Source organism: Nothobranchius furzeri, chromosome 12, assembly GCF_043380555.1.
Source record: "Nothobranchius furzeri strain GRZ-AD chromosome 12, NfurGRZ-RIMD1, whole genome shotgun sequence".
NCBI classification, from domain to species: domain Eukaryota; kingdom Metazoa; phylum Chordata; class Actinopteri; order Cyprinodontiformes; family Nothobranchiidae; genus Nothobranchius; species Nothobranchius furzeri.
In genome coordinates, this window is record NC_091752.1 from 18,699,614 (window position 1) to 18,716,755 (window position 17,142).

General features: G+C 40.8%; 1 protein-coding gene across 8 annotated transcripts in view; it reads right to left on the reverse strand.

Annotated features, from left to right (window-relative positions):
• Positions 1-17,142, reverse strand: part of adgrb3 (adhesion G protein-coupled receptor B3) — a 179,639-nt gene that overhangs the window by 87,679 nt on the left and 74,818 nt on the right. For 6 of the 8 annotated variants that reach the window (XM_070542385.1, XM_070542383.1, XM_070542384.1 and 3 more), the window contains 6 exons: positions 12,805-12,969; positions 11,880-12,044; positions 9,284-9,448; positions 8,720-8,821; positions 4,219-4,325; positions 2,719-2,913 (listed from right to left, as the gene is read on the reverse strand). In XM_070542385.1, coding sequence (XP_070398486.1) covers positions 2,719-2,913; positions 4,219-4,325; positions 8,720-8,821; positions 9,284-9,448; positions 11,880-12,044; positions 12,805-12,969 — 899 coding nt within the window. The remainder of the gene's footprint in view (positions 1-2,718; positions 2,914-4,218; positions 4,326-8,719; positions 8,822-9,283; positions 9,449-11,879; positions 12,045-12,804; positions 12,970-17,142) is intronic. The other 2 variants (XM_054750135.2, XM_070542386.1) reach the window with 2 other exon arrangements.

Sequence of the window (17,142 nt, forward strand, 5' to 3'; positions counted from 1 at the left end):
CGATATCATAGAAGAATTTGCTGCAGGAACCATGTTGGTAAACAAATGGAGAAAAGAGGGAATTCTTGGTTTGGCTAGAAAATAAAAATACATGAGAAAAATCTCCTGCAGCTTGCAGAGAACACTTATTGCTACAGGAGGCGAGCACACGCTGCAATCAGGGAAGAGGGGATGAAAAGGAATGTGTGAGCTGCTGTGTGGATGGTCTTCTTCAGCAGTGGAAATCAGGGCCTGCTCCGGGTGGTAATGGGACCCCGGTCTGATCTTTCATCTTGTTATTCCGTCTGGTCTACAGTATGCCTGAGGGAGTGGCTCTCTCTCTTGACACAGGCTATCTTGTTTTCTACTTGAATGCTTATGCTCCCTCTGGTGGTAATGTGCCCACTTTAACACTGCATTAGCGCACAGGCACACGGCGAGGGCTGGGCTGGCTGACTGCTCTCCTGCCTGCCCACACACACACATACACACACACACACACGCACACGCACACACACACATGCAAACTCACCATAGAGCACTCCTAATAACCAGAGACGGGACGCTGTCCTCAACTCATAGATTTTCTCTGATGGGAAAAATGGCCGAATGGGGCCAGCTTCCCCATCCGTGGCCGGCACATTTGTGTTTCATTTTCACAGAATATTGGAAGGACCATACGTCTTATAGGCAATGGTGGGTGTTAACGATTGTGCATCAATCAACAAGAAAGTACAAAAATAATGTCTCTGCCATTTTCTAATCCGAATATCACGACGCTTTGGAGGAGCAGAATTAGAGTTAAAGACTTAAGTGCTTTAACTGCCTCCATCCAAACCTGAAGTAGAAACTGACACTAAAACAGCATGAAGAGTATTTGTTTACATTCATTTTATTGTGTTTTAAGCTGATCTTCTAAGAACATGAGCATTTTTTCACATTTAATAAAAACCACATTAGTCAGCAGATTCAGTGCAGCATGATATAAGAAATACTATGAGAACTGATACATTATTAAAGAAGGAATTATTTCTTCTTTGATATAAAATGATATGGCTGCTGGATGTTGCCCATCTTTTTCCCACAATTCCTTAGTTAGAAAAAAAAATTCTGAATGGATTGATAAGCTAATGGTTAGTCTGTGTCTGGTAAGATATTTGCAAAATCTTTTCTAAAATAACCACAAATATCAAGTTTTATTGCAATTTATAAAGTATAAAAATAAATAACAGTATTTTTCAGGCTCACTTGTCTTTTTTCATTTTATTTAATTTTTAAATTTAAATTTTATTTCTATTATCTTTCTAAATCAGTTAAAGGTATTTATTGTGCTTGTGATGCTCCTTGTGATTTTTATCTAAGGTGTTTTATATAAAAAAACTTCCTGTAAAATGATAATTAAATTATTCACTAATGTGTACTTTATTATAAAGGTTTATTATTATGGCAACAGAACCATCTGTGTCATTCAGGAAGCTCTGCTGGAACATAAGAAGTTTACAAACTGAATTTTAACAAAAAATATTTATCTGGAAAAAATGCAAATACAAAAAAAATTGCAATTCTCAATATTTAGTTACTTATATTTCCAGCTAAAACATCAGAGGTGTCAGATGTTTTCACATTCATTACTCTTGCAGGAGTATAGATACTAGAGTTTATAAATATTTCTGCTGAAGCTGAAGTATCAAGTCAAGTGTTTTACTCAAGTAAAAGTTAAAAGTTTTGGTTTCAATAACACTTAAAAGTAAAACTAATCACATAATTATCACATCTCCTCAAAACACTTTTACTAAAGGCCATAGTGAATATAATGCAGGCAAAAAAATGGGTTAATTAATAATTACTCCATTAAAGTATAGCCAAAATTTCGACTTAAGTAATGTCACAAAGTATTTTTACACAAATACCATCAAAAGCTATATTGACCCACAATCCTTAGGTTCTCCGTCTTCTTCACAACAAATAAAAGATTCAACCAGAAGTAATACTTTCAAAGTAAAAGCCTGAACTTCAAAATAATGTTAACGTATAATACATAGAACGACAAAATCAAAGAAAATAAATGGTTTACACAAAACCTGTAGCTTAAACAGCCATTAACAGTAAACCTAACGTGGCCATTAGCTTTTCTGATTGGTTCAAACTAATCAGTTTCTCCAAACTCGGGTTGTTTGGAGAGCTATCCACAACAAGTAAGATATTGATTGTTTGCAGCCTTTCCAAAGAAATTTGCCTCATTCTGTCTAAACTGTCTGTTTTGGTTTAAATGAAACTAGAATTGATAAAGTTAGAATCTCACAATTGATCGATGAGGAAGTTGGATGATGAATGTACACAGGAACACGCACACGTTTTTACTAACACTGACTCAGTCAGCGAGTACCATAAGCAGACTGCAGGCCTTCAAAAATATGTCTTTGAAAATGTCTCAACTTGGAGGGCATAAATGATCGTTTTAGGGATGGAGGAGGAGCTTTAGTTTTAATCTCCATCATCCTATTGACAAAAGGAGGATCAGACTCCAGTTAACCTCGACATGATGAGATGAAAGAGCTTAGGGTGTATCAAGATCGCTTGATATGATAAATCCATGAGGGCTGTTTACCAGCTTTTGTGATGTTTCTAAAACAAAACAACAACAACAAAAAAAGATTTCTTATTTCAGGATTTTAAGACAAATCTTTGGAAGCCGTGATCACTTCTCCGTTATAGTAATAAAATCTCAAATCCACTTACTTGCACGTCATCCGAGGATGGCTCGTAGCTCGCCCTCTTGAAGGTTTCTGTCACATTGCGAAGGATCTCCACAGAAGAGAGCAGGTCTCCGGCGTAGAAGTTCCTCCTCTGGGTGAGGTCCAGCAGGTTTTTGGTGACCTGGGACATCCCATCTCCCGCCAGCATCCTCTGGCCCTTCGCAAGGTGCCCCTGAACCTCCAAGAACAGGAGAAGACAGAACTTGGGGCATCGGTGTCCTCTGCCAGTTTTGTAACAGACATGCTAAGCTACGCATTCAGCGTAAATGGAGTGCAAAGAAATCAGGAAGAAAGACTCAACTCTCCAAGGCCCTTTATTTGACACTTTTATCTAAGCCTGGCTGAAATGTTTTCTGCCTACGGATGTTTTGAAATGAGCCAATATGAATAAAGGAGGTAACTGGGGCAGAAGACACACATTTAGGCAGAAATTGCACATTGGAATGACATTTCACATCATTGCACTGGAATTATGTCCATAAATACGCTCACAGGTGCAGAACTCTTTGTGCTTTCTCAGCCTTAGTAAAATATCTTGTTTTTAACTATGAAGGCAGAAATACCAACATGATCTATTCTAAAAGAAGCACTGCTGAGCTTCTGGGCTTTGTAGCAAACAAACACAATTAAAGGTGCAGTATGTAAGAATATAGGGAGAGTTTTACAGTGAGAAAATCATAAGAGTTTCCGTCATTTTGGAAGGAAGGTTATGCCGAAACACATTTGAAACCACGCTTGATGTGGGGATTGTCAGTTTTTCTCCTTTCGACACAAAGTAAGGAGGGACGTAACGACTGTTTACCATCAGTGCGTGTGGGGTTGCCGTGTCTCCTGCGATCTAATCCCGCAGCGCCGAAAACTGTAATTTGACGATGTCCGCCAAAAAGATCCAGAGTTGTTCAAAGTGGTTGCAATAACCACATTTTATCACAGGATGTCATTTTACTTCATTTCTACATAATGCACCTTTAAGTGAAAACTACTTTTAAAAGAAATGCACTACAACGGTCATAAAATCAGATTTTCCTGTGTGTAATTTGTTACGTCATTCAAGCAAAGAAAATAAAATAAACGAGTTCACACAAAGTTCGCTTGGTCGCAGAGACTTAAGACATTTTTCTGAATTTTCACCACCTGCTACTTTCATGAATCAGTGCCGAATTCTCTATAATTTATTATCCCAGATCATACTGAACAATGAATGCAGTTAGCCTGATATTTTGGGGACTCTGGAACAAAGACCCAGATGAGAACGTGCCAGAAACTATAAATCAAACAGTTTAAGGATTTGATGATGCTCATTCGTTAAATAGAGAATATGGCCGAATCTGTGTTTTAATTTGCCCCTCAATTGAAAGCGGTTAATCTTTGCTGGGTGGGGTGTGATGAGAGCAAAGGGGAGGGGTTGGGGGAAAACACCAGGGATGTAATTTATGATACAGTGGATACAGAGGCTGTGAGAGGAAGCTGACTTTGCACCTACTGATTGCTGCAAGTATCTGAATTCATTTGTTATGCATCGAGCATAGCTGGGCTGCTCCCAGAAGGCCATACCGCGGTGATCCAAAGAGCAGCGTCGACTAGTGGTGCCTGCGGGAGGGGAGGGAGACGGGGACAGATTTGGAGAGGAGGATCAGCGAGGAAGGGAGGAGAGTAGAGATGAGTCGGCAGAGAGGTGGGGATGAAAGGGATTATGACCGAAGAAAAGAGAGGCAAAAAGGAGGAGGTGAGACGAGAAGAAAGAGAGAGAGAAGTTATTGTTTTCATCCATTTTTCTTTGTCCGTTTTATTTTCCCGTCACTTCAAAATCTGATGCTGTGAATCTGAAGCACATTTTCATAGAATGAGGAGGAAAAATGATTTTGTTAGGAAGGTGTCCGAACTAAACTGGTTTGTTACGAGACACCACGCGGTCCCAGGAGCCTTCGGTGAGAGCGTGGCGTGCCACACTGATGCCGTTTCCAGTCTCCAAGCCGAACACGTGGCAGCTCAGCTGTGATGGCTGTCAGGCATTTAAACAGCGATCCAGAAACGGAAGAGCTACCCAACATCCACCCACTTTGCCATTTACAGCCAACACAAGGGCCCAATATCCCACTGGAGTGCACTTCACACATCACCCTACTTCTCCATCACAGGTGCTTGACATCCTAAAGGAAAACTCCCACAGTACAAAAACATCCCTCCCCCCATCATTTGTACTTCACACAAACTCTTTACTATCTCCTCTTCTCCCTTTCTGTTCCTGGCTTTCACACACTAGTGCACACAGACGTAGAGGGATCCAAACCACACCCCCTACACCCACCCTCTCCACAGCTACAACTCAGAGATATGAGCTGAAGCCATGAGCGTGCACATGTTTTTTAAAATTATGCGTTGAGAGTACCGATGCAGCACCATGAGCCAGCCCACAGGGCAGCAGGTGTGAGCCTCTGCCTCCCTCAAAACTGGCTTCACTTGGGTGCTAGATGCTACCAGCAATAAGAGGAACACTTGCAGGCCCCATGGCTCAAAGAAGTTGGCAGGAAAGACGTATTTTACGACAGCTTGATACCTGGAATGAAGTGTTCATTCAGGATTTTGGCTCCAACATTCCTGAATTCCACTGTTTACTAGGAAAGGCAATGTGGTTCCTTTAGTGGGAACTGGCAAGAAAACAACCCAGCCAGTTGCAGAAAGAGTGCATAATTCAAAAGAGATACGGTGTGTGGATATGACTTCTTGTGTCAGTAGTCTGAAGCTGGGGCACGTAGTTAATTCTTTAAAGTTCGGTTTTAATATCTGAACCTGTTCTGTGATATGAAGGAAAAAAATCTTTTTTACTTTATATTTCCCCTGAGTCCCTCCCCTGGCCTCTACAGCATAACGACTCATTTACACGAGTTGACCAATAGAATTGCGTAACCACAAGAGGGAGCTTTCAATCAAAAAGATTACGCCCAGCTGGGAGCACGCACTGTGGAGTGACGCGGATGTGCCTCACACAGACATCATAAACGTGGACGCCCCGTGGACTGGCGCTGTCTATTGGAGCTGCCGTAGTGGCCAGCCACCATCTTGGATGGGTCTACATTTGCCGCCAGTGCATTTATTTCTACTTAGGAATGTGTACACCAAACTCAAAAACACATTTAGTTCTGCTTTTTCACAAAAGTAGACATATGGTATGGCATGAAGGTTAAAACAAAATATAGTTAAAATATAAAATGCCAACAGGTAGGCTAGAAAAGTTGTTAGTAATCTTATGTGATCTGTTTTCAATAGCACGCTGGATGTTGAACCCGCCCAATATGGCTGTGACAATAGACAACATTTTAGCCTATTGTAGCATTAGCACCAATCGTGGGTGTTTTTCTTCTTGAACGTGGCAGATCTGATAAAAATTTTCAGCTCCTGCAGAACCTGATAAAGGCTGACGACATAATTAGAATCAGGTGTGTCTGAGCAGGAACCTGCAGAAAACATTATTTGTCCGTTAGCTCAACAAGGCTATTTTGTGTGAACGACATGAAGTGTAGCTTTCATCTCCTTCCAGAAGAGGAGCGGGTGTCATTCTACAGACCACAGCTTCAAGCAAACATAAAAAGATCCTTTTAAAAAAATCTAATTCATGAATAATTTTAAGACGAAGCCAGGTTAGCTAGACTTGGTTGCTAATATTTTAGAACTTTTCTGAACCCAAACCTCTTACTCCGTCTCCTTTTCCTGTTTACCTTTATTTATAGATGAATCTCTCCTTGCTTTGATACGTGGTAATGGTGAGATCACACAGGGTCAGCGGTGGGCCTTCAGCATGATTTCTCACCAATAAGTCCTCTGTCCTTGCATCATCGGTGAAGTGTGTACAGTACACCGAGTATGAAATATAGGTCAGTGAAGACGCGCTTGATCAAATCCAAGGCTGCTTCTCACCAAGGCGTTGACCTGCCGCTGGTGGTTTTTACAGCATTGTGAACAACGGCCCCTCTAAAGAAGAATTTTTATCTAAACAACCCCGCTTGGGACAAAAGGCTAAATCAGATTTATCAACTGAAAGTCGATAAATGTAGATGGTGACAGACTCTGAGCAGAACTTTTGCAGATGTGACCACAGGCTGGGACGCACGGATAGAAGGGATTTATATGCCAATGATGTTAAGTTGGTAAATGTAGATGTTTGAGTGCCTAAATTGCTTTATTTTATTTCAGTGGGATTCAGGAACCAAGGTTTTTATGCAGGTTTTATCCCATGGCCATCCAGGCCTGATGTGAACAGTGTGTCTCTTCTGAATCTCATCGCCACATGAACAAATTCTTCTGCAGCACGTATGCATCCCCTCGTCTTCCCTCCCAGTCTTGCCTCTGATGGCAGTTGTCGCGTGTGATCACCAAGGCGGTGCTGATGGCCCCGCGCTCTTCCTGTGATGACCTTCATCATGACAGTGGCAATGGCTGAGTAGGTGCTGGAGCCCCCCGAACACATTGTGATGCTGTGCCCATACAACATTCACATTGCAGCCTTTGTTTTCCCAAGATTGTATCTGCTACCAGCAGCCATTGCGTATCACATCTGGAAGACAAACCAACCTGCATTTTCTCAGTTTTCCACCCTAAAGGTTTGATTTTGATCTCATTGCTGATCAATGGTAGGGTGCTGTTTTCATTTATGGTTCTGTTATGTGGGCGCTGCCAAACCAGCTGACACCGGAAGCGTGATTAACGGCTTTCCAAATAAACTTGACCCAACCTTACCCATTGTCTGTCATGATCTTTTTCCAGTGGTCCCTGCTAGTTGACAAGCAGAGGCGCTGTGCTTAAACATGAAATATGTCTCCTTGCCCTTATTTTGTACTTCATCACAATGCTGCTCAGGGATTACTTGGCTCCGGAGCCAAGTGAAATAAAACCCTGATATTATCATTTGAGGGAAACTGTCGCAAAGAACAGAGCTCTAATCTTTTACTGCAGGGTTTTGTAATTATTTTGAAATGAAATGTTCAATGGTGAAGTCCCCCTCTATCCCTATATGTGTATGTATTTAATTTGAATTAAACAAATGGTGTCTCCAGGAATGCCTAACTAAAAAGTGTGCACTCTGAATGGCACCATGGCGTCGTACGGTTATTAGCCATAAAACTAATGCCAAGCTAAAAAGGTAATGTCGTTGTAAATCTTCCTTTGCCTAACTTTGCTGCAGGACAAAGGACAAAACTGAGTTGCAAGTTTGCAAGGCGCACCCATGTTTTTGTGGAAGAAACAAAGGTAACACATTACAATAAGGGTCCCTTTATAAACATTACTTATTGCATTATTAAGCATTGATAAAACAAAGGGTCTCTTTATGATTATTAAAGTTAGGACAAAGGGTAAGGCTGCTTAGTAATGCATTACATAATACGGTTAAGCAGTCGTTATTCATTTAACAGTTAATTAATGCTTAGTAATGCACTAAGTAAGGTAAATAAAGGGACCCTAATTAGAAAGTGTCACCAAATCACATTAAAGAGTCCTGACAGCTCATGGTGCCGTACCGGCGTATTGCCCCGACACTCAACAGCCCCTCTTTGTCCCGTTGCGTGTTTATTAGCAAACCGGCCTTCAGCAACAGCAAAAGTAACCTGTATCATAACAAATGTAGCTATCAGAGGTTGTGTGCTACTTATCAGCTGGTGCCGTTGCATAAAAATAACTACATGTTTTGCTTGAAGACCGTTGAAATGAAGATGGGGATATTGAGGTTTAAACAAAAACCCTTCCAATTGACCACTCTCCTTCCCTTTCATTCCTAAAATGTGAATGGGGCCAAACAGTGCAGGAAATGGAAACAGTCAAATCGATGCAAGCAAATTTTCTTTGCAATCAGGACAAATTTGGATCCATACGTCATGTTAGAACAATTCTTAGGCAAACTAAAACATCCCATCTTTGGAAAATCAATGATTATTAATTTTTATACAACATGGGGAAAAAAACAAGAACATGACTTTTGTTTTCTCCCTTACCTGTGGCATTGGGGGGACATCTGTTAAAGGCAAGTTCTCCTGACGGGGTCCGTCTCCACACCATTGACATTGCATAGTCCTCTGGACAAATCTCATAGGGTGCTGGAGAGCAAAAATGATACAAGTGATGCTAAAGCATTGCAAAAAAGGCTTTTCAGTATTTCCAGCATGATGCAACAGTTTCTTCATACTTCATACGAGGTGGTATGGAAATATAGGAGATCAAAGCCGTACAGTGTGAGTGAATACAAGCATGTAATTTAGGGATTATGATAACGTGTAAGCCCTTGGTAAATTGCAGCTTTTGTGGGTGCACAAGCTGCATAGTGAAAACGGTTTTGATGTTATTTTGGTGGGAAAAAGATGATTATTTTTTTACTTGACAGCATTGAAGTGATTTTTCTGGTTAAGATTTCACTTCAAAAGGAAATATTTTGCATTTTATACTCCAAGCACTGATTGTTCTCCCCTCTCTTATTACGAGGCAGATTTTTATTTTGCATAACCAGGCCTGTCATCACTCTCGTCCATCATGGCCACTCTGACTGTCATCATCCGACTCACCTGGACAGCGTTGGTCACTGCACTTTCGGACTTCTTCGCCAGATCCATCACACTGCTGCCCGGTCACCGCTGCCCCCTGACACACCCGCGCTCGTCTCTGCCAGCCGCCATCGCAGGACTTCGAGCAGCCGCTCCACGGACCCCAAGGATTCCACTGGCCGTTAGCTAAAACGGGAATTGATAGCAGTGAGAAACGGACGTGCTCAGGGAAAAGAAAAAGCGGGGACAAAAGCAGGACATCAGCTGAAACGCTTCATCACAAAACTGTATTTTGCACCATTAAGGCTTTTAACGCGTGCGTGTGTCGTATCCAAAACAAACTTTTGATTTATTTCACCTTTTAATGTGTTTTAGGATGCAGCTTGTTGGCAAAATCAAGACTACGTTAAATGAGAATTAAGAATGTTATTGTGTTTAATGGTAAAAGAAGCTGCTCGGGTGGTGATTAGTCACATTGCCTTTCCCAATATTAAAACTGACTTATGCTGAGGTTCTTAAAACCAGCAGCATGTTTCATGTCCTTGTCATAAAAACCCAAAAAAGGCAGGAAAAAAAGCTCCCCTTCAGCGATGTAGTAAATCACATGCCCTTGTCCGAATGGGAAGGTGCAACACCTTGTGAGCAGCAAACACGCTCCACTCTCTTTTTAACCTCCACTTATCCCTTCCTTCGCATACACGGCCATGTTTCGTGTCCTACAACTAACCTCTGTCAGGATTGCTTCCGGAGGAAAAGGAAAACACACAAACCATCATGACCTGTCGGCTGAAACTATCTGCAAGGCATTCATCAAATCCCAGTTCATACGGATGCCTCTGCCCACACCAGAGCAGCTGATTCCTCAAACAGATGCATGCTCATGTGCTTCAAAGAGCTCAGTGTTCCTGTGGTTTCAGATAAATTCTGTCCATTTCCAAACACATGACATCGAATTGGATTCCTGCACAGGCCTTTACAGTATGTATTTGTCAGTTATCTGAGTTTAATCTGTTGACACCTTTGTCCACGGATAATCACTAATGCCTTTTTTAGAGCAACAACATAGTTTAATCATCTCTCAGTGCGGTTTGGAAACCGATTTAGCCTTGAACTCTTGTCAAAGGACTCATATTTCCTGCTGTTGTGGTCATTTTAGACGATAATGTTGTTGTCTAAAAGATATTTGATCACCCCATTCGGACAGCAGGCCCCGTTAAACAGAAAAAAATATATAATTTCTCACTCAGAGGCAGAAAAGTTCCTTTTTCATCATCTTGTTAAAACAAATGAATGTTGAATTTAATGTTGAAGGACATATTATGACTCTTCTTCTTAAGTAATATTAGTTCAATTGTCTAAAAAAATCATGTTTATGAAGTTATTTACACAAAATCACAAGCTATTTCGGCAGTTTCATTCTTAACATTTTCAGTACCTTCCAGAATGAGCCGTTTCAGGGGTCTGTCACTTTAAGAAAACAAACTGGAGCTGGCCATGCCCACCTATCCCTGCTCAGGTTGCTAATAGCTGAAAAAGCTACAATGCCCAGGAGGGGCTTGGACTAGAGCCCCTTCTTCTACAGCAGCAGTTCTCGCTTTCCCGTGAGAGGTGATTCTACTCTATTTTTCCCATTTGTGACATCACAAGCAGGGATGTTTTGAAATGACTCATCTTAGGCACATCGTTTCTGATACCAAGCACAAACAGAAAACAGATGGACATTTTATTTTGTATTTGGAGTGTTTGTAAACGCATTAGAAACCCAAAAGGTGATTTGTTTCGTATCATGTCCCTTTAAACAAACCTAGTTACTCAAATGTAAAAAGTAATGTACATTGTTACATATTATGTTAAAAGTATGTAAATTAGTCTTTTTATTTAAGCAACTAGGTTTATTGGAACCAGTTGAAATAACCTGGTTAAGTAAATGTTACGTTTCATTTCTTACAGTGTATGAATCAGTGAGCTGTTCTTGTCATCTGTTGTCAACAACAGGAACAAGTCTGGTTGAATGAAACCACATTTTGGACTAATTCACGAAAAGTAACCAAACAGGCCCCACCCCCACTACACACACACACACACACACACACACACACACACACACACACACACACACACACACACACACACACACACACACAAATGCAGTGTGGAAATCTTGCTGTTTTACGTATCTACGGTAAAAAATACCATCAGCAGGTTATGGGAGCGCTCAGACCCTTCACAGACGATCCAAAAGCCCAATCGAGATTATTAAGCTGGCGTCTTGAGAGTCTAATACATCTGTGATTTGACACAGTTTGACCAGCTGTATTTGAAAGACAAACAGTATATCTAAGCGGATTGTTCAAATCCAATTGACAAAAGATGGTCTTGAACGTAATTCTTGACGGCAGAGCTTTTATCGGTGCAATTGGGCTCTTTTATAAAGACATGCAAAGGAGATGCACGCGTTCAGTAAAATCTTGCTAAATTCTCAACATGCTTGTTTAATTGCTAATCAATATTATTAAAAGGGGGGGGGGGGGGTGAACATGATCTTTTCCTGTTTCAAACCATGATTTGTAATTTAGACATGAATGCGGATAGAGAATCAAGAGGCTTGGGATTTTACCTGTGCAGTCAGGATTATGGCACTCTCTGCTTTCTGCCCAGTGACCGCGACACTCAGATCCCCCATGGGCGGCTGCTGAGCACTGCCTGGTCCTCTGCTGAGTGCCATTGGCACAGGTCACCGAGCAATCGCTCCAAGAGCTCCACTCCTGCCACTGTCCGTCCACTGAGGCACCAACCACAACCCAACACGCACGTCCCAAGTGAAGGGTGAAAGAGGGCAGACACAAACAGGTTGGAGATATTCAGATTTCTATTCTCTCTCGAGCAAAAAGCCAGTAAAACAGCAAGTGGAGAGCAAAGTGTTACATTAATAGTCGGTGCCGAGGTTTCTACTCATCTACTTTCTGGCTTGATTTTGTTTTTTAAAATTGGCCGACGGCAAAAGAAGGGTATGACAAAAATAAAGAAATCAAAAAGAAGAGTGAGCCTGGTAAAAGGTCTGGATATAAAGATGTATCCTATAAAGATTTTCATAGAGTTCCATAAGCTATACAAATAGTTGGTTAGCTGCCTCCCTGAAGGGCCGGGAGGGGGGGGGGGAGTGTATCATGAAACCGAAAGGTTTCCTCTGAGTCTCGGCTAACATGCACTGTGTGCACAAACTCATCATCTCTAATCTGCTTTCCACTCACAAGCAATTGCGGGTGAGTGATTCTGATGTCAGTATTACTGTACTCCTCTCATCAGGGTTTCCTAAACCGCATTAATGTGTGAGCACACTTAGTTTAAATGCAGCACGATTCTGCATCCATTAATTTTTTTACTTACCTTTGCAGTATTGCATTGGTTATTGATTGCATTGTTCTATGATGGTTAAACCGCAGCCATTATGAGCAGTTAACTTGTTCTCATCATTTCATTTTTAGGGTCTTAGAGCTCTTTGTTTACATTGAATGTTTAAATAGATTGCAGACACATGATACCTGGGCACAGGGCTATGTTGCAAAGCTTAGTCTGGGTCTCGGGTCCGTCACAGGCCCTGCCTCCATGTTGGGGAGGAGCACACATTCTAGTCCTAGTGCGGTGACCCCGGCCACATGTGAACGAGCACAGGCTCCACGGTGACCACTCCTCCCATACACCGTGCACTGCGGGCACAGAAAAGGTGTCAGGCCCAATCAATGTCTCCGTCTCTGTTACAGCATAAACAAACCACTCACAGACGACACTCGGCCATTGATGAAATAAAATCAATCACAATAATTGGCAACATGTTAGTGAAACACGGAACACATAGAGAGGGTGGGGCTTTGGTTGAAGCTCTCATTCACTTGATGTTTCAGCAAATCCACTGTGGTAGTAGAAGTGAATTCCTTGAGTCTTTTTATATATTTTTGTGGAAAATAAATCTTTGGCGCAATTGTTTCAGGAGGTAGAAGTTAGCCGGAGGAGAGGGGGGCAGAAAATGGCAGGAATAGGACTCCTACTCATTATTATTCGTGACATTCAGAAATCTTGCCTCTGATTGGCTAACAGCAACGTGACTCTACCACTGACTTTGTTGGATTTGCAACGCTGATGTTTATCTCCACAAATAACACGGATCTGAAGGAATTCTGCAATGCTGTGTGGTTGCTAATGCTAATGGTTAGCTTCTACTAACTTTGCTCTCTCCTGGTTGGAAAATCAACCCTTTCCAGGTCAGGGACCAAGACGGATGGAGGCTTGAATGCTTTTCAGTGTGTCATAGATCTGTGTGGCTTTTTCTGATCGGAGTGTTTCCCCGTCTTTTTTCTATCGTCGGCTAATGCAGGAAAAATGGATAGAAGAATATTTTCACATGTGACTTATCGTATTTCAAAAACAACAAGTAATAAAGGGTTTCTAAGGGAACCTGCTCTTTAAGCCTCAGATGCTGGAATCAGTCTACAAATCCACAACCAGAGCAGCATTAGGCTATAAAAGTACAGGATGAATAAAGTTGTGCTGCATGCTTTTTGTTGTTGCTTCTTTTGGGCCAATTCTTAATATTTGGATTGGGATCTAATAGCAATAAGCCTTCAGAATAAAATGACCTGACAATGATTGTTGGGATCAGATAAATACTGTTCATCACGCAATCACAACCCTTTTCCAGACATCTGAACATTTCATGTTCTTTAAACTAGCATCAGCTGAGATTAAATATCTGGGCAGACGAATCAGCAGGACTTTTTTCTGCATAGACTATTTGGGTCTGAGCAATCAATGGAAACATAAGTATTTTTATAAAATGAATACAAACTGGCTTTTCATTCACCTGGAACTCCTTTCAAACATAGCACAATAATACTAGTATTTAGTCAATGTACCAGCATCTATAATAGTATTAAAGCAACACTAAAGAGTTTTTAACATATTAAGCTATCGCTTTCAGACTGGTTTGAGCCAGATATCTGAACAACTCCACACTGAACAGCACTCTGTAACCCACCCGCTGACTAGAAACTTAACTTTGGTGTTTCAGATAGGAACACTACTGGGAGACCTCTACCTACTTTATGATAGCTGTGTACAGTTAGCCTTTTCAGTTTGCCGACTGCTAACGAAAAGGACAAGAAGAAGAATGTAGCTTTTTAATTGGCATCATGGCGGAGCATGTCAGTAAAGGTAAGAGTTATGTCTCTGGAGGCGAAGCAAAGAGCTAAAACCAGAGTGAACATCAGCGCGGCATACACTACTCGTACGAGGGAGCTGAAGGAGGCTACAAAATCTTGGACTGATGGTGACCTGGCTTTGTTGCTATTGCACTTGTATTATTTTTTTTTCCCCAACAATCTGGATCTTTTGTGGCTTATTTTAGTATCAATTGGCATCTAGAGTTAGCTCAATGTTAGTGCTAGCTACAGCAGGCTATGGTAGGGTTGTTTACGACTTTCAGCCTGTAGGGCGGAGAATCAGGAAACTTATTTAGTGTTGCTATAAGAAACTAAAAATGAGAAAATATCTTTGTCCTTTATAGTAGAAACCCAAATTTTAGTTTTAAAAAATAATTGAAGAATAATTTAGTTTTTTTTTTAAATTGTACGTGTATTGTCTAAGATAATTTATTCCTGCAGCACGCATTTGACCAATTTGCCACCCTTTCCCTCTTTACATATCTGAAATATTCTTCTGTGATAAATCAACTAAAAGACAATGTTCTTGTTGCATTTTGGGTTTTGTGCAAGCATGACTGTGTTCAGGCTGACAGATGGTGGATTTTCACCAAACTGCGGAGAGCTTTCTGACATTTTTTACTTTGGAGAGGAAATGATGGAAACTGGGGAGGAAGGCAGAAGTTAAACACCTCCTGTTTCTTTGGCGCTTTCAACAATTCAACACACTTCTTTCAAAATGTAAATATTTTCTCCTGGATTAAATATCTGATGCTACATTTGATGGCTTAATCAAAGCAATAAAGTGTATTTTGTCCAAATTAAGCAGTAGGATTGATTTTTCAAGGTACTCCTGTGTTGGTACCAACAACGTGCTTCTTCAGCAGATATATGGCAAGCACAAAACACCTAAAAGCTACCCGTCTTTACTGATGAGCTATACTGGCACACAGAAACCTGCAGAGGGATTGATGGGAAGATGTTCTCACAGCTGTGCAAACACACTCTCAGGTGTTTCAGCTTTAAGAGTGAAAAGTAGCTAGATTTATGAAAAGTCAAGGAAGATTCAAGACATCTATTGGCCTTTTTATCAGCCTTCAACTGCAAAGTAGAAGAAATAAATCTGACAGGTTTGTCCACGGGGAGCTGATGAGTCTTCCTTAAAAGGGCCACTATCCACAGCTTTTTAAGAGCCTTTGAGTTCAGGAAGCTCAGCATTTGAATCTGGATGGATCTCAGGATCAGGTGTGTAGTCGGCTACGAGGCAAACCGCCGTCTGTCCCAACCCTGCCTTTAGGTGCTCCTTTGATGCTCTTAGCTAAGTGTCCTCCGGTGGTTGAAGCATTTACTTTGAAAATTTAGGGTTCAAAGCAGGCAGTCACCACGGCTAGCTGATGAAATAGGATTGAGCGTCTTTGTGTGTTTTTCTCTGAACTAACGCCACGATCATGGCCACGGGCAATGAAAAGGTGCTTGTTACAAGAGACGTTTCAGGTGCGGGACAAGACCATGGACACAACACTTGAATTCATTAAACATTCTTTGGGATCGATTGGGGTTAGACAGGTTTTATAATTATAGAACATTTTTACTTGTCTCTGGCGCATTCAGAATGGAGTCTGACGGTTTGTCTCTCGTGGTTTGGGTTGTTTGAAGCAGCTTCCATCAACAACACAATTGTTTTTTATGTGGATGAAGCAGGCGGGTTAGGGTAGGGTTTAATTTGGCCCCAAACCTTGTGCTATGGAAAAAACAAAAATATTTATCCAAATCAAAATGTTAAGTTTGTGTTTATTATTATTATTATTATTATTATTATAGTTCTTGTTGCTATTACTAATGTTATTGTTTTAATAGTATTACTTTTATAACCATTACTAATGTTATTAGCATCATTTTTATTATTGTTATAATTATTACTCTAATTATTGCTATTGCTATTTTATCATTCATTAACATTCTGGATACTAAGCCTGCCGATTTATCCTTGAATCAGTTCACAAATGCATTCTAAACAGGCTACAGGAATAAATATACTTGTTTTAAAAGTTATAATTTTAATCAAAATTATTAGCAGCAAATGTAATTTTTAACTAGCCAGGACGTGAAATGATGAAATAGCTCTCACCACCTAATTCAACAGTAAAGACCGGCATTCAACACACTGAAGGCGCAGATCCTTTTCCATTTTTTAGGCGTTGTTTCTCTTCCACTCTGATCTCAGATTGATTGGCTCTGTGAAGACGGGTCTGCATGTTCTCTAGCTAAAATATTTAGTTTTGCTAATGAAAGCAGCAAAAGGGAACACAAGCTGAGCTGGAGCAGCCAATATGAAATGCCTCTCTAATACTCAGACTTCAGTTATAAGGACAAGTTTGTTCTCTTTAAATATTTACCAACATTTGATGGAATATTAAGTGGACATATTGTTATTTCTGTTAGATTTCGTATTATTCTGATACGTTTATGATTATTTTTCAGTCAAAAGAAAAGCTCTGCTAGTGAATGAGCACTCAGAGCACCACGGTACACTTTTGATGACCTGAACACACCCCAATCTGTGCTCCAAATAAAATAATTTGACATTAATCCTGCATTAGGACAATAGTTTGGTATCAAACATAAATCCTACACAGTGAAGACAAAAATCAGAATTCCTGGACTGCTTTTCTTCTGCAGAATAAG